At 38.6% G+C, this 23,723-nt stretch overlaps 1 protein-coding gene across 2 annotated transcripts in view; it reads right to left on the reverse strand.

Annotated features, from left to right (window-relative positions):
• Positions 1-23,723, reverse strand: part of Stpg2 (sperm tail PG-rich repeat containing 2) — a 575,612-nt gene that overhangs the window by 508,246 nt on the left and 43,643 nt on the right. For both annotated transcript variants that reach the window (XM_060392630.1, XM_060392631.1), the window contains 2 exons: positions 18,820-18,932; positions 15,577-15,685 (listed from right to left, as the gene is read on the reverse strand). In XM_060392630.1, coding sequence (XP_060248613.1) covers positions 15,577-15,685; positions 18,820-18,932 — 222 coding nt within the window. The remainder of the gene's footprint in view (positions 1-15,576; positions 15,686-18,819; positions 18,933-23,723) is intronic.

Raw genomic sequence — 23,723 nt, forward strand, 5'->3', positions numbered from 1 at the left:
CCCTTCTTTCTGCATTGTGCCTTGAACCTTCATGCTCAGAGGTTGCATTGCTGATGTACCTATTGCTGCTGTGCACCACATGGTCACTTTTGGACATGGATCTGCTTTTGGCCAGTTGTAGAGCTCTGTAGCACCTTCTGCCTGCTGCAAAAAGAAACTACTTAAGTGAGGGGTGAAAACTTCATTTGTCTATAGATATAAGGATGAGTGTTTACAATACTTAAAAACTATATTAAGAAAACACTACATGTATGCTCTCCTCTAAATCTATAATTTCTCAAACCACAGATTCTTGACAAAGTTTGCATTACCAGACGTAAGTTCTCTCCTATGATCATCCTTGCCTATGTAGAAAGGTTGGGGCCATTCTGGCCTACATGAGACACTGTCTCAAAAATAAATTAGTTAATTAATTAAATTAAAAATAAAACATAAAAAAGTATTGACAATAATAACAATGGAGTAAACTGCCAATTAAAGAAATCAAATGGATATCAGAAAAGGCTATAAATGTTTCCTGTCTTTTATATCCTTATAACTAAGATTTTTCCTTAAGTGTATTTTTAGTTGTTTGAAACAATAACTTTCTACTTAAGAACTTCTTACTATTAATAAATTATGATAACATTATGCTAATAGATAAAGTACCCTACTTTAAAAATAATATCTTAAAATATGACTTTAAGATATTTTAAATTGATTAAATTATATAGATAAATGAGTAGAAACAGATTGCCACTGTAATTTAAATGGAACTACAAAATACACAGTTGTAAGCTATTTTCACTGGACAAAATTTATAAGGGAACTAAAATTAACAACTAGTTTATGCTCAGATGAATACATGACAAATTGCCATATCTTCCCATGTAATTTTTAATCATTTGTTTTAATGAACGAGAGAAATCAGTAAGATGATATGCCAGTACAGAGCCAAAGTTTTGGCGCCACCTAGTGAAATTTTAATTTTTAAAAATTTTTCCACATAAGATGACAATGCAGCCATTCCTGATGTAGGACATAGGACAAACCCACTAAAACCTGTGCATCTAAAGAAACTAAGCAAGAGAGAGGACCCTAACTAAAATGTCCAATCCCCATCCGGAAAGGCAAAGAGGATGGACATCAGAAGAAGAAGAAAACAGGAAACAACCTAGGAACCTACCACAGAGGGCCTCTGAAAGCCTCTGCCCTACAGACTATCAAAGCAGATGCTAAGCCTGATGGGCAACTGTTGGGCAGGTGAACAGAATTTTAGGTAAGAACTGGGAAATAGTAAGAGCTGGAGAGGACAGGGTCTTCACAAGGAGAGCAACAGAACAAGAAAATTTGAACACAGGGAACTTCCCAGAGACTCATACTCCAACCAAGGACTATTCATGGAGATAACCCAGAACCCCTGCACAGATGTAGCCCAGGGCAGTTCAGAGTCCAATTGGGTTACATAGTAATGTGAAGAGGGACTGCCTCTGACATAATCTGATTGGCCTGCTCTTTGATCACCTCCCTCTGGGGGGGAGCAGCCTTACCAGGCCATAGTAGAGGACAATGCAGCCACTTTTGATGTGAACTGACAGACTAAGATCAGAAAGGAGAGGAGAACCTCCCCTATTAGTGGACTTGGGGAGTGGCATGCAAGCAGAGGGAGGAGGGAGGATGGGATTGGGAGGGGAGGAGGGAGGGGCTTATGGGGGGATGCAGAATGAATAAAGTGTAATTGATGAAAAATTTTTAAAAAAAAGGGAAAAAAATAATTTAAGAACCTTAAATGACTTTCAAAAGTGGAGGAAAACATGGAGTTAGTCAATTGGCATGGAGCACGTCTCGCCCCTGGGGGCAATGGTCTCCTGAACCTACTCAGACCTCGGACACCACCACTGCTAGTTCTAGAACTGACGCAGGATGTTTCAACGAGGGGGTTAAGGCTTCTCATAATATTTCCTATAAGCCCACACCTGTTTGTCTATATCCCCCATTTTTATTCATTATTAGCCAGATAGAGCCAAGTAATTGTGGTAATGATACTTGCTTTTTTGCCCAATGCTGGAATGCTAGTAAATTTAGGTATGCCCTGGTTACTCGCATGCCTCACTGGGTGCCTGTGCCCATTGATGCCCCTCACGCTATGACTCTCTTCAGACAGAAAAGGGATCTTGGAACTACAGCCACCATTGTTACTACCATCTCATTGGCGGCTGTTGGAGCTACCACCGGGGCATTAGCCATGAGTCATACTGGGCAGACTGCTCAGACCCTGAATAATCATTTAGCCAATGTAGCTCATGCCTTAGTTGTACATAAAGGAATTAATGCTCAACTAAAAGGAAGCTTGATGGTGTTCAATCAGAGGATTGACCTCGTGCAGGAGCAAATTGATACCCTATGGCAAATTGCTCAATCTGGCTGTCAATGAAAATATGCTGGACTTTGAGTCACTAGCATATAACATGAGAATTTTTCCTGTGCTGCAAATCTGTCTAAACAATTGTCGAGCTATATTTTAGGTAATTGGACTAGAGAATTCGATACTACGATGGAGCAGCTGAGAGTGGCCATTGTCATGGTAAATTCTACCAGAGTGGACGCAGGACTAGCCACAGGATTATCATCAGGGATTGCTGCAGCCATGAATCATCTGAAGGAATGGCGGGCATGGGAGCGTTAGCAGGCCTTCTGGTGTTGGTCACCTTGGTTTGCCTGTGGTATATATGCAAGATTAGAGTCTCACAACAGTGTGATGCAGCCATGATCATTCAGGCCTTTACAGCCATTGAAGCAGGACATTCGCCCCAAGCATGGTTGGATACCATAAAAAGCTAAAATGTTACTCTCAGGATGCGAGGCTAAGCACTGCACTCAGGGTCAGCCGCTTTGGACCCAGAGAAGAGCATGTCTGATTGCATGCGGGTTGATACCCCAGGTCCCGCCTCTGAGAAAAAGGTATCAGACGGGTCTGATGCTCTTTGGGTGGATGACACCTAAATGAACATCAGTACAAAGTCCCAATTTATTTCTAATATCAGAGATCAGACCTCTACTCTTGCCTGATGCGTCTAAAACAAAAAGGGGGAACTGTAGAGAGCTGCGGAATGCTGTGCCTTAAAGATGGAGCTGGTTTCTGCCTTCCACCTTCCCGATGGTGAGTGCTCTCTGTCACGAACAATTCCACATTTGGCTAAGGCTGAGGATCTGGCTTGCTTCCATGTATGTGGACCTATCTGCATTGCCCACGTGGCATGCCTGGGTTGGCTACCCAGAGGCTATTTAAGCTGTGGGCTGGCTTTCCCCAGGGTCAGATGATTGTTCAAGGTTCCTGAATAAACTGCATTGAAAAAAAATTTTTTTTTCCACATAAGATGACAATGCAGCCATTCCTGATGTGATCTGATAGACTAAGATCAGAAGGAAGGAGAGGAGGACCTCCCCTATCAGTGGACTTGGGGAGGGGCATGTGTGAAGAAGGGGGAGGGAGGATGGGGCCGGGAAGGGAGGAGGGAGGGCCTTATGGGGGAATACAAAGTGAATAAACTGTAATTAATAAAAATAAATAAATTTAATAAAAAAAAAGAATTTCATATATGAGCTATTTTTGGCCTGAGGTCCAATTACATGACTGTTGGTTACCGTCAGGATATAAAAGCCACTACTGCATCTTCCAGAATATCTTGCCATACTGATCATTGTTGTAGTTCAGAGGCATTGCAGCTGCATAGGTCCACTGATGGATTTTCTCCCTTAGTAGCTCAACCATCTCTATCTGGTAGCATGAATGACTTCTTAGGGAGGAAGATTCCAGATAAGTTTTAGTTCAGTTCTTCTAAGTCCTCTGTCTGAAGTGTATAGTGTCTTCAGCAATGGGGTCTTTCCTTCAGTTTCTAGTAAGCAATCACCTTTCTGTTGCATCCAAGAACTACATCATACCATCAGGCACAGACATCTATCACCTTAGGTAAAGGGGTGGAAAAGGCTATTCCAAGAAAATAGATTCAAAAAGCAAGAATGTGTAGCTATTTTAAATCTGACTAAATAGACTTCAAAGCAACATAAATCAGAAGAGATAGGAAAGGACATGATATAAGTTATTAAAGGAAAAATCCACTGAGAGGATATTGCAATTCTAAACACAAAGGTACTCAAGTTCATAAAAGAAACACTACTAAACCTAAAATCACATAAGAAAAAACCCAAGACCATGATGGGGGGTGACTTCAATATATGACTCACGGTCAGACAGGTCATCCAGACAAAAACAAAATATACAAATGCTTAAGTTAAATTACAGCATAACAGAACATTTCATTCAAAATACTAAAGAATATACTTTCTTCTCAATAGCCCATGGAACTTTCTTCAAAACTGACCAGAGCGTAGGACAAAATGCAAATCTTAAATTATCAAAAACTTGAAATAACACCATGCATCTTATCTGGCCACCGTAGATTAAAGTTGAATATTACCAACAGTGGGAACAGCATAAAGTTTACAAAGTCATAGAAGCTGAACAACTCACTACTGAATGAAAATTAGGCCAAGACAGAAAAAAAGAAGCACATGCATTAAGATCAGCAATAAGCAAGTGGGACTGCATGAAACTAAGATGTTTCTGAACAACAAATGATAGCATTTATTCAAGTGAAGAGGCAGCCAATAAACAGGAAAAAAAATCTTTACCAGCTATAAATTTTACAGGTTCAAATGTAGATTATACAAATATTTCAAAAATTTGAATGTCATGAAAACAAACAGCCCAGTTAAAAGATGGGTCCTGGTCATAGATCTACACAGAAATTTCTCAAATATTCACTATCCTTAACCATCATAAAAATACAAATGAAGTTACTATGAGATTTCATCTTACCCGAAATCAGAATGGCAATGATTAAAAAAACAAATGACAACAAAAGGTAGCCAGAGAAAGGGAAAAAAGACTTATTTACTGCTAGTGGGAGTTCAAACTAGTGCAGGTACTTTGAGAATCAAGTTCCTCAAAAATCTAGAAATAAATCTACCACATTATCTAGCTATGTTACTCCGGGGCATAAATTCTACTGAACAGATATACTGATCATACATGTTCATTGCTGCTCTATTTACAATAGATAAAAAATGTAAACAGCCTAAATGTCTATCAACAGATGAACTGGTAATAAAAATGTGGTACACTTACACAATGAAATTTGTTTAAAAATGAAATTATGCTATTTTCAGGAAAATGGATAGATAAGAAAATCACCATTCCAAGCGAGGAAATCCAGTTCTAGAAAGATGGATGTCAATTGTTTTCTCTCATTGTGGATTTTAGCTTTAAATCTTTAGATATGTGTATTTCATTTACAGTTACTACATAGGTCAGTAAACTAGTAATGAGCCTTGTGGAGGGGTGCAGTAAAGGGAGAAAAAGTAGGGCTAAAAAGGAAAAAATGAAACGGGAAGAGTTAAATGAGGTGGGGGATATAAGGGCAGGGTAAATGAGGAAATATGAAAAGTAATAACTAACACCAAAAAAACTGGAAAAGTTATATGGAAAAAACTATTACTGTAGATGCTCTCTAAAATTAAAAAATACATACAAATGTTTAAAATTTTAAATGCATTACCTATGACAGGGCAACAATGCCTCTCCTGGCTACCATCAGCTACCAAATAAAAATCCCAATGTCAAGAATGGGTTGCGGGGGTTGCAGACATAGCTCACCAGGAGTGCATGGAATCTTATGAAAGAAGTGTAAGATCTGGAGAGGACAGGAGCTCCACACGAAGACCAACAGAACCAAAAAATCTGAGCACAGGGGTCTTTCCTGAGATTCATACTCCAACCAAGTACCATGCGTGGAGATAACCTAGAACCCCTGCACAGATGTAGCCCGTGACAGTTCAGTGTCCAAGTGGGTTCTATAATAATGGGAACAGGGCCTGCCTCTGACATGAACTGATTGGCCTGCTCTATGATCACCTCACCCTGATGAGGGAGCAGCCTTACCAGGCCACAGAGGAAGACAATGCAGCCACTCCTGATGAGATCTGATAGACTAGGAACAGAAGCAAGGAGAGAAAGACCTCCCCTATCAGTGGACTTGGGGAGGGGCATGCGTGGAGAAGGGGGAGGAAAGGTGGGATTGAGAGGGGAGGAGAGAGGGGTTTATGGGAGGATACAAACTGAATAAAGTGTAATTAATAAAAATTAAAATAAAAATATTTTTAAAAAAACGAATGGGTTGCGCTTGGGGAGGGGCATGGGTGTGGAGAAGGGGGAGGAGGGTGGGACTGGGAGGAGAGGTGGTAGGGGTTTCCAGGGGGATACAAAGTGAACAAAGTGCAATAAATAAAAATTAAAATAAAAAATTTATATAAAAATATATTGAATAAGAAAAAACAAAGAATGGGTTGCTCCTATTGGATCTATTGGTGAATGAATACCCATAGACTTCAAATATTACCATGGTACAATTTTTTGTTTATCCTCCAGAACTCGATAGTAATACCTATTGATGAAGACATCATATACTTGAATTATAGAGCATGGCAACTCACACTAGTATTAACCTGGAAGCTTCATCCCTTTTGGCTAACTTTCATGGTGATAGAAGGTATTATGCATGCTGCTAGAGGAAAAGAAACTGAGCATCAGTCTTGCACAGCTGTGAAGTCTGTCAGCTATAGGAATGACCTGCCTGGAAAGATGTGTCCATTGGTGCGGTAGTGGCATAGATGTCTCGAGAGTATCTAAACACTTTCTGTTTATATTTAAAGCTCACTTGACAAGGTACTGAGGCCAAGAACTAGACTCATTAAAAGCCCGAGGGGAGAGCCTACTATGATTACCCTGCTAAGTAGGCACTGTATTATACCACCTCCTAATGACTTCTTGTTATAGCCATAGACAAATCCAATGTACTTTATTAAAACAGAATATCCACAGGGTCAAACCAGAGAGCAGAGAGCCCAGATACCACGACCTCTGCCAAGTGGCCTGCCTGTAAGTGAGTGCACCCTTGAGAATCTGCAGTTCCCCAGATCCTGGGTCCTTCTAAAACAGAAGCCAGGGATCGAACCTCCTCCCACCCACATACCCACTTTGGGAAACAGGGGGGCACTAGGGACATTGAAGTTCCTGCTCTGTGGGTCTAATTGAGGAGTTAAGGCAGTTAATGCCAGAAATTGCACTGTGATCATCACTAGCGCCTGTGACATATACAGTGCAGAGCCCCTCCCACACACTCAAGGGTTCAACATTAGCCATCACTCTGTCCCTCGAGACACATATCCACACACACTTACACACACACACACACACACACACACAAACACGTGCGCGCGCATGCTCGCATTTGCCCCATTTGCACCTGCATACTTTCCTCCCACAGGTACAGCTAGTCCTCAGCATACGCTGAGAGTTCTCAGCTTCCTGAAGAACTCTCCAGACGCTAGAGAGAGACAGTACCAGTCTGATCTGCAGAATCCAAAAACAAACAGGGAAGGTTTCAGATAAGCCAATGGCCAGGGGTAGGCGAAAGAACACTTCCAACATAAATCAGGACATCATGACTTCACCAGCAAACCCCAAAATCGATGGATACTCCAATTCAGCAGAAGCACAGGAAAATGATTTTAAAGCCATGCTTGCCCAATTATTTGAGGCTTATAAGGAGGAAATGAACAAATCTTTCAAAGAGATGGCCAGTCAATTGGAGGCAAAGAAAGAAGAAATAGACAAAATCCCTAAAGAAACACAGGCAAACATAGCCAAACAAATAGATACACAAGTAGAGGAAAAATTAGTGGCATATAAAAAGGAAATGAACAAAGAAATAGAGGTCATCGTAGAGAGACAGGAATCCAAATTCAAACACATGAAAGAAATGGTGCAAGGCATGAAAACAGAATTAGAATCAATAAAGAAAACACAAAATGAGAAAACCCTTGAGCTGGAGAACTTGGAGAAAAGATCAGGAACCACAAAAGTAAGCATCACCAACAGAATACAAGAGATGGAAGAGAGAATCTCTGGAGCTGAAGACACACTCGCAGAAATGGATACTTCTCTCAAAGAAAAAGTAAAATCAGAAAAGTTCCAATCACAAAATATCCAAGAAATCAAGGATGCTATGAAAAGACAAAATCTAAGAATAATAGGAATTCATGAAAAAGAACACTCCAGGCTCCAAGGTCCAGAAAATATTTTCAAGAAAATCATAGAAGAAAATTTTCCCAACTTAAAGAAAGAGATTTCCATAAATATACAAGAGGCCGACAGAACTCCAAATAGACTAGACCAGAAAAGAAACACATCACATCACATCATAGTCAAAACACTAAATCTACAGAACAAGGAAAAGATATTAAAAGCAGCAAGGGAAAAAGGCCAAGTAACATATGAAGGTAGACCTATCAGAATCACACCAGACTTCTCATCAGAAACTATGAAAGCCAGAAGGGCCTGGACAAGTATCATGGAGACTCTAAGAGATCACAAATGTCAACCCAGACTACTATACCCTGCAAAGCTTTCAATCAACATAGATGGAGAAAACAAAATTTTCCATAACAAAATTAAATTTACGCAATATCTACACAGCAAACCAACCCTACAGAAGATACTAGAAAAAAAACTCCAATCCAACGAAAACAAATTCACCCAAGAAAATAGGGCATACAGATAATATCCCAACAAAAATGAAAAGAAAACAAGCAATGAAACAGGGTTAGATTACCGACTCCATTACAAAAGGAACTAACATGCATTGGTCACTATTATCTATCAATATCAATGGACTCAACTCACCAATAAAAAGACAAAGGCTAACAGAATGGTTACGGAAACAAGATCCAACATTCTGTTGCATCCAAGAAACACACCTATGCAACAAAGATAAACACTACCTCAGAGTAAAGGGCTGGAAAACTGTTTTTCAAGCAAATGGTTCCAGAAAACAAGCTGGAGTAGCCATCCTAATATCTAATAAAATAGACTTTCAACCCAAGTTAATAAAAAAAGATAAGGAGGGCCATTATATTCTCATCAAAGGAAAAATCCACCAAGAGGACATCACAATCTTGAATATCTATGCCCCAAATACAAGAGCACCGACATTCGTAAATGAAACATTATTAAAGCTTAAATCATACATTGATCTTAATACCTTAATAGTGGGAGACTTCAACACTCCACTCTCACCAAGAGACAGATCAACTAGACAGACACCAAATAGGGAAATAAAAGCACTCACAGAATCCCTAAATCAAATGGACCTAATAGACTTCTACAGATCGTTTCACCCAAACTCAAAAGAGTACACCTTCTTTTCAGCACCACATGGAACCTTCTCCAAAATAGACCATATAGTGGGTCACAAAGCAAGCCTCAACAGATACAAAAGGATAGAAATAATCCCTTGTATACTATCTGACCACCATGGACTAAAGCTCGACCTCAACAACAACAGAAACAACAAAAAGCCGACACGCACATGGAAACTGAACAACTTACTACTCAATGACAGCTGGGTTAAGGAAGAAACAAAGAAAGAAATTAAAGACTTCCTAGAATTCAATGAAAATGAAGGCAGAACATACCCAAATTTATAGGACATTGAAAGCAGTGCTCAGAGGAAAATTTATACCACTAAGTGCCTGCAAGAAAAAATTCGTAACATCACATACAAGCAACTTAATGACTCAACTGAAAAACCTAGAAAAAAAAGAAGCAAATACACCCAAGAGGAGCAGACGGCTGGAAATAATCAAACTAAGGGCTGAAATCAATCAATTAGAAACAAATAAAACTATCCAAAGAATCAATGAAACAAAAAGCTGGTTCTTTGAGAAAATCAACAAGATAGACAAACCCTTAGCCAAACTAACTAAAAAGCAGAGAGAAACTATCCAGATCAGCAAAATCAGAAATGAAAATGGGGACATAACCACAGACACTGAGGAAATCCAAAAAATTATTAGGTCATACTACAAAAGCCTATATGCCACAAAATTTGAAAATCTAAATGAAATGGATAATTTTCTTGAAAGATTCCATCTACCAAAACTAAGTCAAGATCAGGTAGAAAGACTGAATACACCTATATCTCCCAAGGAAATCGAAGCAGTCATTAACAGTCTCCCCTCCAAAAAAAGCCCTGGACCAGATGGCTTCAGCACAGAATTCTACAAGACCTTCAAAGAAGTGCTAACTCCAATTTTCCTCAAGCTATTCCCCAAAATAGAAACAGAAGGAACACTACCAAACTCATTCTATGAAGCCACAGTCACCTTGATACCTAAACCACACAAAGATCCAACAAAAAAGAGAACTTCAGACCTATCTCTCTTATAAACATTGACGCAAAAATACTCAATAAAATACTTGCAAACCGAATCCAAGAACATATCAAAGACATCATCCACCACGACCAATTAGGCTTCATCCCAGGCATGCAAGGATGGTTCAACATACGGAAATCCATCAATGTAATCCACCACATAAACAAACTGAAGGAAAAAACCACATGATCATCTCCTTAGATGCCGAAAAAGCATTTGACAAAGTCCAACACCCATTCATGTTTAAAGTCTTGGAGAGATCAGGGATACAAGGCACATACCTAAAGATAGTAAAGGCAATATACAGCAAGCCTATAGCTAACATCAAACTCAATGGAGAGAAACTTAAATCAATCCCACTGAAATCAGGGACAAGTCAAGGCTGTCCATTGTCCCCATATCTCTTCAACATAGTACTTGAAGTCCTAGCCAGAGCAATAAGACAACTAAAGGAGATCAAGGGGATACAAATTGGAAAGGAAGAGGTCAAAGTGTCACTATTTGCAGATGATATGATAGTATACATGAGCGACCCCAAAAATTCAACCAGAGAACTCCTTCAGCTGATAAACACCTTCAGCAAAGTGGCAGCATACAAAATCAACTCAAAAAAATCAGAAGCCCTCCTGTTTACCAAAGACAAAAAGGCTGAGAAAGAAATTAGGGAAACAACACCCTTCACAATAGCCACTAATAACATAAAGTACCTTGGTGTGACTCTAACCAAGCAAGTGAAAGACCTGTTTGAGAAAAACTTCAAGTCTCTGAAGAAAGAAATCGAAGAAGATATCAGAAGATGGAAAGATCTCCCGTGCTCATGGATTGGTAGGATTAACATTGTGAAAATGGCCATACTGCCAAAAGCAATCTACAGATTCAATGCAATTCCCATCAAAATACCAACTCACTTCTTTACAGACCTTGAAAAAAAGATTCTCAGCTTCATATGGAGAAACAAAAAACCCAGAATCTCCAAAACGACCCTGTACAACAACAGATCATCTGGAGGTATCTCCATCCCTGATCTCAAGCTGTACTACAGGGCAACAGTAATAAAAACTGCATGGTATTGGCATAGAAACAGAAAGGAGGATCAATGGAACCACATAGAAGACCCAGAAATAAACCCACACACCTATGAATACTCGGTATTTGACAAAGAAGCCAAATCCATTCAATGGAAAAAAGACAGCATCTTCAACAAATGGTGCTGGACCAATTGGATGTCTACATGCAGAAAAATGAAAATAGATCCATATTTATCACCCTGCACAAAACTAAAGTCAAAGTGGATCAAGGACCTCAACATAAAACCAGATACCCTAAATCAATTGGAAAAAAAGTGGGGAACAGCCTAGAACTCATTGGCACAGGAGACAACTTCCTGAACCAAACACCAACAGCACAGGCTCTAAGAGCAACAATCAATAAATGGGACCTCGTGAAACTGAAAAGTTTCTGTAAAGCAAAGGACACCGTCATCAAAGCAAAATGACTGCCTACAGATTGGGAAAGAATCTTCACTAACCCTTTATCTGACAGAGGACTAATATCCAGTATATACAAAGAACTAAAGAAGCTGAAAAGCAGCAAACCAAGTAATCCAATTAAAAAATGGGGAACAGAGCTAAACAGGGAATTCTCGACAGAGGAATATCGAATGGCAGAGAAAAACTTAAAGAAATGCTCATCCTCATTAGCCATCAGGGAAATGCAAATCAAAACGACCCTGAGATACACCTTATACCCATCAGAATGGCCAAGATCAAAAACTCAAGCGACAACACATGCTGGAGAGGTTGTGGAGAAAGGGGAACCCTCCTCCACTGCTGGTGGGAATGTAAACTGGTACAACCACTCTGGAAAGCTATCTGGCGCTTTCTAAGACAATTAGGAATAGTGCTTCCTCAAGACCCAGCTATACCACTGCTAGGTATATACCCAAAGTTTGCTCAAGTATACAAAAGGGATACTTGCTCAAACATGTTTATAGAAGCTTTATTTGTAATAGTCAGAACCTGAAAACAACCCAGATGTCCATCAACGGAAGAATGGGTACAGAAATTGTGGTATTTCTACACAATGGAATACTACTCAGCAATCAAAAAGGAGGAAATCATGAAATTTGCAGGCAAATGGTGGGATCTAGAAAAGATCATTCTGAGTGAAATATCCCAGAAGGAGAAAGACAAACACGGTATATACTCACTTATATAGACCTATAAGATATGATAAACATAATGAAATCTATACACCTAAAGAAGATAATCAAGAGAGCGGACATGGGGTAAGATGATCAATCCTCGTTTAGAAAGACAGATGGGATGTACATTGAACGTATGACAGGAGTCTACTGAGCGCATCTGAAAGACTCTAACTAGCAGTGTTTTCAAAGCAAAGACTCATGACCAAACCTTTGGCAGAGTACATGGAATCATAAGAAAGAAGGGGATTTAGTCTGATACGGAAAGGATAGGAGCTCCATAAGGACCAAATATATCTGGGTACAGGGTCTTTTCTGAGACTGACATTCAACCAAGGACCATGTATGGATATAACCTAGAACCTCCGCTCAGATGTAACCTGTGGTAACTCAGTAACCAATTGGTTTCCCAAAGTGAGGGGAACAAGGACTATTTCTAACAGGAACTCAATGACTGGCTCTTTGGCCTCCCCACCCCCCAAGGGTGGAGCAGTCCTGTTAGGCCACAGAGGAGGGCTTTGCAGCCAGTCCTGAAGATACCTGATAAAACAGGATCAGATGAATGGGGAGGAGGTCCCCCCCATCAGTGGACTTGGAAAGGGGCACGGTGGAGATGAGGGAGGGAAGGAGGGACTGGGAGGGAATGAGGGAGCGGGACACGGCTGGGATACAGAGTTAATAAAATGTAACTGATAAGAAAAAAATAAAATTAAAAAATACATATATATAAAAAAAACAATATCCAAATCTTCTTCCAACCACTCCCTTGATACAATAAAATTTCTAGTATTACCATTTGATATGTTCTAGAGTTTTCCATGTGCTTAATACTAGATATTTATGAGATAATATTTTGCCATATATCTTATAATTATTATAAATGAAAGAGGATGCAAGAGAAATAGAAAACTGCAGCAACAAAGAACTGTTAAATTAAAAGTTTTTCTTGGTTGATTCATCAGTCTCTGTAGGCCCCCTGGACCCAGATTTTTTTGGCTCTGTTGATCTCCTTGTGGAGCTCCTGTCCCCTCCAGGTCTTTCTATCTCCCCCTTCTTTCATAAGATTCCCTACACTCTTGTCCAAAGTTTGGCTATAGACACCCTACTCAGATGTAGCCCATGGGCAGTTCAGTCTCCATGTTTGTTCCCTAGTAAGGGAAGCAGGCACAGTCACTGGGATAAATGCAGTTGGCTGCTCTTTGATTACCTCCCTCTGGTGAGTTGGCCTTACCAGGTCACAGAGAAAGAGGATCCAGACAGTCCTGATGAGACCTGATAGGCTAGGATCAAATAGTAAGGGAGGAATATCTCCCCTATCAGTGGACTAGGGAAGAAACATAGGGGGGTAAGAGGGAAGGAGGGTGGGATCAGGGGGCAATAAGAAGGGAGCTACAGCTGGAATGCAAAGTGAATAAATTATTTTTTTTTACCTGTGAATAAATTTAATACTAAAAATTCATTGTTTTATCAAGCCTAGCAGGGGTTAAACTGTTATTTTGGTTTGTCATCGTTGCCCTTTGTCATTTGAATACATGCTTGTTCATATCTCCAGAGGAAAAGTCACATGACAAGTACGGCCTGGGGCAAGGCATTTGAAATCCTGTAGTGTTTAGAGCATAATAGCTGCCATCTATTCTTTTTTTTTATAATTAAATTTATTTATTTTTATTAATTACAGTTTATTCACTTTGTATCCCCCCATCAGACCCTCCCTTCTCCCCTCCTGGTCCCATCGTCCCTCCCCCTTCATACATGCCCCTCCCCAAGTCCACTGATAGGGGAGGTCCTCCTCTCTTTCCTTCTGAACTTCTGATGTTTTCTGTCTATCAGAACACATCAGGAATGGCTGCATTGTCATCTTCTGTGGCCTGGTAAGGCTACTCTCCCCTCAGGGGGAGGTGATCAAAGAACAGGCCAATCAGATTATATCAGAGGCAGCTTCTCATTCTATGTAACCCACTTGGGTTACATTCTATGTAACCTCTTCTCATTACTATGTAACCCACTTGGACACTAAGCTGCCATGGGCTACATCTGTGCAGGGTTCTAGGTTATCTCCATGCATGGTACTTGGTTGGAGTATGAGTCTCTGGAAAGACCCCTGTGTTCAAATTTTCTGGTTCTGTTGTTCTCCTTGTGGGGTTCCTGTCCTCTCCAGATCTTACTATTTCCCACTTATAATAAATAATAATAATAATAATAAAGAAAAATTATTGAAAAGCAATCTTCCTAAATGTGACTAAAAGTTAAGACAAAAACCCTGTTTAATTAAAAGTTCATGTTCCTATTCAATATAAAACTGTATCACAACATGAGAAAATTGTGCTTTTATAAAGCAAATATCATTCAAGTACCTACCATGTTCTAGGCACTATGGTAAATACTAAGAGCACCATGCTGAACAACGAATGATCCAAAACTCAGGAAATGTTAATGTTCAAATAAACAAAATTAGTTTCATTACTATTGATTACAATTCATGTTGTTACTTCACCTATTTCACAATTTCTTTTAAAATCACTTTAGACCACAGTGATTTTGACAGCATAATAAGTATCATGTAATAATACGGGCAATCTTATTTTATCCTGAAAATCATCTAATACAAACTTCCCTCCTTTGAAAAAACTGAAGCATTATGTAAGAGGATTTTTAATGCAATAGTAATTTTTCTAAACATCTAAAGTTTGCCACTAAACATCATCTTGAGTACTGGGGTTGAAGTGAAATGAGAGAATTATTGGCCTCAATACATACAAAAAGTGGAAAATACAATAATTTTTACCTTAGTTTATATATATCTTAGGACAAAATATTAAAGACATTTGAAGAAAAAGAATTGTCTACTACTAAAATAAGGAAACAGGAGTAGGGAGCCCCTTCTGACAAAGCATCCAAGTAGAGACGGCGACCACATGGCACGCACTGCAGCTCCTTCTACAGTGATCACTGAGTCATACAGTCCTCAGGCACAGGAGACTTGAAAAACTTGAACCTGGATAATGACCTCAGTGATCTTATAAATATAGAAAACAGAGAAAATATCCCTTACAGCTTACCTTTTTTAACTCCTGACATATTAATTCTTCATAAAGCCGTGGAATATATTTACATTTTTGCTGTCCATCTTTCTTGATGTTAATATTTTCATAACATATTCTCCTTTTCCTTTCAAAAATTCAGATAGAATTTGAGTTTTTAATTTTAAATATATAAATATTTAAATATTTATATATAAATATATAAATATTTATATAAGTAAAGATAAATTATATTTTTTAAAAGATATATTACACACACTCACACACACAGTGTTCTGCCTGCATGTGTGCCTGCATGCCAGAAGAGGACACCAGATCTCATTATAGATGGTTATGAGCCACCATGTGGTTTCTGGGAATTGAACTCAGGGCCTTTGGAAGAACAATGAGCGCTCTTAATCTCTGAGCCATCTCTCTCCAGCTCAACATAGTTTTTTTAAGCAACCACTTCTGCTTTTGATAGATTTGCTAATGTCAATAGGTTAGGTCAATACATTCAAATTCTTAGGAAAATACATGTTCATGTTGGTTGGTTTTGTTTTTTAAAATCTGGAGCAATAGGGATGCCAAGATGAGAGTTGTTGTCAAGCCTGATGACCTGCATTTAAGCTCTGGGGCCCACATGGTAGAGGTATAGGATTCCCACAAGTTTTCCTTTGCCTTCAGCATAGGTGTGCACACACATGCATATATATATATGCATGTATATATATATATATATATATATATACACACAAGAAAAAGCCAACTAAAATTTAGAGAACTCTCATAAAATTGTTCTAATAATTATTCCAAAGGGGAAAAAAGAATACTAGAATGACAACATGAACTGACATTATTAAAGGTAATAAAAAAAAAAGTCCTGATAGTCTACTTACCATAAGTTTTAAAATCCAAAATCCCTTGGTATTTTAATTTCTACTTGAAATAAGAAAAATATAACCCTTTCTATTTACATCATCAAACAGTACACCAAAGGGCATTAAGATCTCTGAGAATAAAGAATGAATGTATTTTCAATGTGATTAAACAGTTTAAAAAAATAAATAAATAAAGCACTAAATACTAGGCTCAAGTCCTGAAGGCACACAGCCTGACCAAAAAAAAAACCTCCTGTTAGCTCTGTAAGCTAATACAAACCACCTAACTTCTCTTAGCGTCAGATTCTTCATTTATAACTGGACATAATAATAAATACTTCTCTAGAACACAATGGAAAGAGCAAAAAACAGATGTGCGGTATTTAGTACCATACACGGCCAAATAAACCCCCTATAACTTTTGGCATTGATCATTGTTAGAATTATATTTATGTAAACCATACTTAAAACCATGCTATTTTTCCTATATATTGAACAAAACTTCAATGATATTCAGCATCTAAAAAAAAACTATACTAACTATACAAGAAATTAAGTTAAAATAAGTTAACAGAAAAACAAAATTTTAAGTTATATAATAATTGCCACAAATTTCATTATTCTGTGCTATGATTTAACTGTGCATTCACCATTCTGGCTCACTTTTCCACTGGTTTTTACATACAAAATATAACAAGTAAGTTTGTTTTGCAAAACTTCAAATGAGTTTGTAGTCATAGAATAAATATATATTTATGATATTAGAATTGTGATGTATTACTTATTCCATTTCTTTCTCAAAGAAAAGATAAAAATATATGTCACCATTCAGAATGGCCCTTTGTTATGTGTAAAATCTCAGAAGAATTCTAACTCAATAATGTCCAAAATAGAAGAAAAATATATACTGGAAAATATCTACTGCAGAATAAATCAAGACCACTCCAGATCAAATATATAGCAATGCAAGCAATCAAGCCAAAGAGAAGACAGCAAGAACAGCTGCAAAGCTGGAGCAGTCAAGAGAACAAAGCAGGATTCTGTCCTTCCCGGAGGCCAACATAGAAAATATGAACTGAAAAAGAGATGAAGTAGGGAAATTTAAAAAGGTTTTTAAAAAGAGCATAAAAATGGGGAGAGAGTGAAAATGAGTCCATATTAGAAGAAATAAAATGAACTGTATGAAAAACAAAAACAAAAACTACCAATCAAGACCAGAGTTAACAGTGACTGCAGTATTGACTGCTGTTCATGTTATTTAAACTGACACAGTAGGGAGAAGAGCAAGCCAGTAAACTGAAAGAAGCAAAACAATGGTTTCTAATATCCAATGGCCATGACAGCCCTGGTTAAAATAAACAAGTCACAAAACAAAATCAAAAGTTATTAATCTGGAAGGAACAGGTAGTGATGAAGAGGCATCAGTAGGACAGAGATGAGAAGGGTTTCTCTGAAGACTACTCTGGCTTCCTTATGCCATCCCACCCATGGCAGCTACCTCTTTTACTCCGACTGTACACTATCCCTTTAAATGAAGCTCCTCCAGCTTTTAAAAGAAAGCATCTTTTTGTCTTGAATGCCTTGTAAACAACGGTTTTAACATGACATGCAATTTCCTTCCAAATGCTTCATCTCAGCCTTGATCACGGTCCCGTGGCCCTGTCTCCCTAACAAAGCTAATTCCTGGTGGTAATTCTGGGTCAGCTCCTTTTCCAAACCAAGCATTGCCAATCCATTCTTAGACCTGAGAATATTATGGTCTTCTCGGTTATCGAGTCAAAAGAATGGAAACATAAGCCAAGGGTAAGATATGAAATTTGATGCACCTTCTTTAGAATATTCTAGAATCTTTTCTCTATATTTTAATTAAGCACAGTATATCTTAGTGATTAGGTACATGGCACGTGTCCTCAAATAGGTCTCAGTTAAAGTCTAGTTCTAGCACTTAAAGGTCACATGATCTAACACATGTTGTTTATCTTCTCTGATTCTTGAATTCTTTCACTAATAAAATAGGTTAACAATAGTCACTGAAAAGAGACTTGAAAGACTAAATAAAGTAATATATATAAAACAAGAGACAGAATCTGACACATGAGAAGTCAAGAGTTTTCTTATGGATTATTCCAAATAAAATGCTCCTTGGAGTTTTTCATATTAACTTTCCTTTCTTGAAAGGATAGCCTACTATGAACTAGTACAATACTATATTAATGATGCTTGAGAACTCTTTTCACTCTCACTTTCTCCCAAGTCTTACTATGTAATCCTGGAGGGCCTGAGAATCATTAAGTAGACCAGGCTGGTCTTGAACTCTCAGCAGTCCTCCCGCCCCTGCCTCCCAAGTGCAGGAATCACAGGTGTGTACCACTGAACCAAGTTACTGTTTATTTTTACTTACTGGATGATATCATACTGTCCAGGACCAGGACCTGAATGTTTGATAATTTCTTGTCTTCCTGTACCAATGGCAAAATTTATACCTTTATATTTCAACATTTCCTTAGGATAATCCTAAAAAGAAGGAATAAGAAAAAGAGCATGAGGCAAGTTGAGAGACATTAAATTTGACGGAGGTCTAAAAACATAGCAAGAATCCTCAGTCCAAAGAGTCGCATCAGTAAAATCAGGGCTTTTTAAGCTGGATTCTGTCCAATTTTCTCCCTGCTCAGCCAGGGTTCTCAGAATTGCCTCTAAAATTAGTCTATACCAAACCAATATGAACACTTTCCTCTTGATACTACACTGGGCAATTCAATCCCTTCAGGGCAATAAAGAGCAGCTCCATCTAGAAAGATGTATTATTTAGATAAAGGAAAAAAATCTATTTAAAATTCATTAATTAAACAGATTGATATAGTATAAATACCACCAACAGATCTCAGGCAATTAATTACATGATATTTAAAAATGTGTTTGTGTAAAACTTTCTAGGAATAACAAGTGGTTAAAAAGAAATTAAACACTATGACAGTTCATGTCATTGCTAATATATGAGGACAGTGTAAGAATCAGTATCAGCTCAGAACATCCAAGACCAAGTTCTCAATACAAAGGAAATTTATTTGCTGCAGAAGGACAGAGGACAAGGAGTAAAAGACAAAGACAGGAGATAGAAGACAAGGGAGAAGGGAAGGGAACAAGGGAGAGAGGGATGGGCATTTATCACAGGGGAGGGAGGGACAAAAGACTACCTCTGGATAGAAAAAAAGACAGATGTGACACATAGGAAAATGGCCATTTAAGGTAAAAGGGGAAACCCTGTGTTAGGATGAGGTATTTAATTTTAATTGGACATATTAATTAGGTGAGCCAAAGAGGGCTTTTCATTGCTGGATTTCAATATTTTTTAATTTTTATTTTTATATTAATTACAGTTTATTCACTTTGTATCCCAGCTGTAGCTCCCTCCCTCATTCCTTCCCAACCCCATCCTCCCTCCCTGATCTCCTCCCACAAAATCAGTGGCTCGCTCTTTGATCACCGCCCCTTGAGTGGGGAGCAGCCTTGCCAGAGCACAGAGGAAGACAATGCAGCCAGTCCTGATGAGACCTGATAAGCTAGGGTCAGATGGAAGGGGAAGAGGACCTCCCCTATCAATGGACTTGGAGAGGGACTTCAATATTTTTATAGCTGGACCTTATTAATCAGCCCCAGGAGGAGGATGTAACCAAATAAAGAAAGAGACCTCTATGGCTACCTCTAGGATTATAATCTAAGAGTTTTTAGCAAGGTAGAGAGAATGGGAGAGAAGGGCAAAGCCTGCCAGAGCCATGTTTGCCATGTTCTAGACACCTAGGCTGTCTAGAGTCCCTTTAGACAGGATCATTTTTGTTTGTTTGTTGTTTGTTTGTTTTGTTTTTCGAGACAGGATTTCTCTGTGTAGCAACCCCAGATGTCCTGGACTGTCTTTGTAGACCAGGCTGGCCTCGTACTCACAGAGATCCACTTGCCTCTGCCTCCCAAATGCTGGGATTAAAGGTGAACCATTCTTTTAATACAAAAGAAATTATTTATATCAGAAAAAGTCAACCAACATCTTCCCTCTAACATTAGTAAGAAAAGATGTCAAACTTACAAGCATGAACCACAAAAGGTTAAAGTTTCATCGGCAACTAAAACAAGAAAATAAAATGCAGTAAAAACAGTGGATTCCCTTCCAAAGGTTCTTCTCTCTTGTGATACATTCATCTTTATGAAATCATTTAAGGATGATACAAACACTGCTCAGTGGCTAGGCTCAGAGGACCTGGGTTCAGTTCCCAGCACCCACATAGCAGCTCACAACCATCTGTAACTTCAGTTCCTGGGGATCCAATACCTTCTTCTGGCCTCTGTGAGCACTGCACTCATGTGGTGCACATATAAAAAGCAGGCAAATATATAAAATAGAAATAAATAAATCCTATAAGAAATAAATTATTTACGATTTGTTAACAAACCTATTTTAACTAAAGGTTACTTATTGTTAGTTCATCTGAAAAGCTGTCAATGTAAAATATGGAGGGTGGTTGTTTTGTTATATGTTTATAGTGTCTTGCCTGCATGCATGTCTGTGTACCACATGAATGTAGTACTTGACAAGCTAGAACCAGAGTTGCAGACGATTGTGAGCTGCCATGTGGTCGCTGGAATTAAACCTGGTTCCCATAAAAGAACAACCAGTGCTCTTAACCACAGATCCAACTCTCCAGCCCCTAAAATTTTTTAAATTGCCTTGAATTACTAGAACTACTACTCTATATTAAATAAAATCACTAATGATATATAGTTTAACTACATAAAACAGTGTATCAAAGGTTCTGGTTGACTTACTATTTAAGTAAGTCAACCAGAACCTTTGATACAACCTTAAGAGTAAATGTAATAAACTCTCAATTGTCATTACAAACAATACCAGTGAAACAAATAGAAGTGTCGCCACCACAAAGCACAATTTCAGCTCAAACTCCCATCTCTTGCACCTCACCTAGTCTCTAAGAGTTGTATAATATAGACACAGGCCAGATACTGTAGGGAATTCCTCAAACATGTACCCACTGCATATGAAAAGAACTGCAGCTGAACTCTGTTAACATTTCAGAAAAACAGAAGCTGGAGATGATAGGGCACTCTGGTAATGAACAGTTAGTGATTTCCAGTGTTCCAGGAAGGCAACATTCAAAAGCTTTGGGATGCTGAACCAAAATCCAAAAAGAAGCTGCAGCATCTGCACACAAGAGCTGAGAGTGGAAAAATGGAGTCAACAGCTGTTACGTGATAGTTTCTTCTGAGATTAAAACCTTTCCCTTTGGAGAAAAACTTGTTAAAACATGGTATGTTAAAGGGGAGATAAAACAGCAGGGTGTCCTAAGGAGGAAGCTTATAAAGATACAGGATATGAAAAGTCAAGAAAACCACAGGATGTTCTAACATTCCTTTCTGCAGGGAAGCTCATTAAGCTCATGAAGTAAACAACTCAACAGCTTTGGGAGGTCACTGAAATTCAGTATATCTATTAGGTCCCACCTTTCCTAAGTGAATATAAGCAGTAAGGAGTGCTGAGAAACACTCTCAAACAAGCTGTGCTATCTTGAATAGACAGAGATGAGACAAACCACCTACAAGAAACAGAGAGTTGTAGAGCTGACTGGCAGAAGTCAGAGACCAGCAGAGTTGCATGGAAGAGGTTTAGTCAACTGAGCTGCAGGGGACACTCTCCAACCTGTTAAGCTGCCTTCCGGCTGGCTCAACTGCACTCCAGGTTTCCAGCTTTCATCAGCTGAACACATGTGGGATGGGCTTTTCGTGATACAACTAATTTTGAAATACTTTTACTCCTACAGATAATTCCTCACCCATGCTCCTGTGAGTAACTCTATTGCTCTACCACATTAGACTTTAGTGGTATCTAAAGGATTCAGTTATGTTTGGGGATGTTTCCCATCTAAAAGAGCAAAACACTTGGAAGATGAATATGAAAACAAACTCGCAGAATCAGTTAATCACGATGACCCAAATACTATGAAAATCTTAAAATCAAAGCAAGAGCAACCAAATACTATTTTCTGTTGTCTAAATTTGCATTCTTTGGTGTATTAATGCCTATACTTTGTGGCAGGAAAGAAAAAACAAACCTGTTTTATTATAAGGTGGAAATGGGCTGAGAGCCTACTCCTTGAGCACTCATTCTCATAGTATCAGAATATGCTATGCAAGCTTCCGGTGGAGAAAAGTATTACCCAGCCATAAAGCCTAACACAAAACCACAGCAATGGAGAAATATCTCCAGTGGTGCAACAGTAACACTTTTATCCATCTAATTGGCCTTATGGCCCAACCACAGGAAGGAATTAATTAATGCCTGGTACTGTAAACCTTGTCCACTACCCTTCACTGGAGAAGTCATTGACCCTAGAGGAGACCTTTCTACTGGCATTTTTCATAACCAGTATTATTGCTAATTATATTACAAATGCTTTCCCTTATACCCGCAAGAAAGTATAGCTCTTACCCCCTATCAAAACTTCATTTCAAAACAAATGAAAAGGAATACAGAGATCCTCGACTGTTCAAAAAGCAGAGAATAAATGTTTGTGGGGTTTCTAGCCCCAACTGATACATTTACAATACAACCCCTATATCTAAGGCTAAAGGAAAATCCAGGAAGAAGGGCAGAAAGATGGTAAGTGTGAGGAACCAGAATATCTGCTACCAATAGGGCCTTCTAGACATGACAAAGAATCTACACTCACAAAATCTGAACAAGTTACCCAAACAAGATCTGCATAATGACAACACAAGCTGACAAGCCAATGTGAACAAGGGAAATTCCACAAGGTCCCACCTCTAGATAAAGAGCTACAGGCAATAAATGCCTGATGAGAGAGGGAGAGACTGTTTTCTCCGGGGACAATCCCCCTGATAGATACCCAGTCCCAACTGGTCTAAATACAGTTACTCAACCAACAGTAAACTAAATGGATTCAGTAAGGGGACTGTGTGTGTGCATGTGCGTGTGTGTGTGTGTGTGTGTGTGTGTGTGTGTAGAACAATAACAGAAAAAATGGCATGGATTAGAGGAGTTAGTAGAACAGATAGGAAAGAAGTTAGAAGACAGAGAGGGAAGGGAGAAAACGGTGTGACTATAATACTAGTATATTAAATACTCAAAAATTAGAATAAAAACATAACTTTTTATAATACTCATGAAAATTTTTCAAACGTGGTGGGGCACACCTTTAATCCCAGCATTTAGAAAGCAGAGATAAGTGAATCTTTATGAGTTAAACACCAACTAAAACTATGTAACCATAAGGATTTTCA

The sequence above is a fragment of the Meriones unguiculatus genome, chromosome 10 (genome assembly GCF_030254825.1).
Source record: "Meriones unguiculatus strain TT.TT164.6M chromosome 10, Bangor_MerUng_6.1, whole genome shotgun sequence".
Taxonomy (NCBI): domain Eukaryota; kingdom Metazoa; phylum Chordata; class Mammalia; order Rodentia; family Muridae; genus Meriones; species Meriones unguiculatus.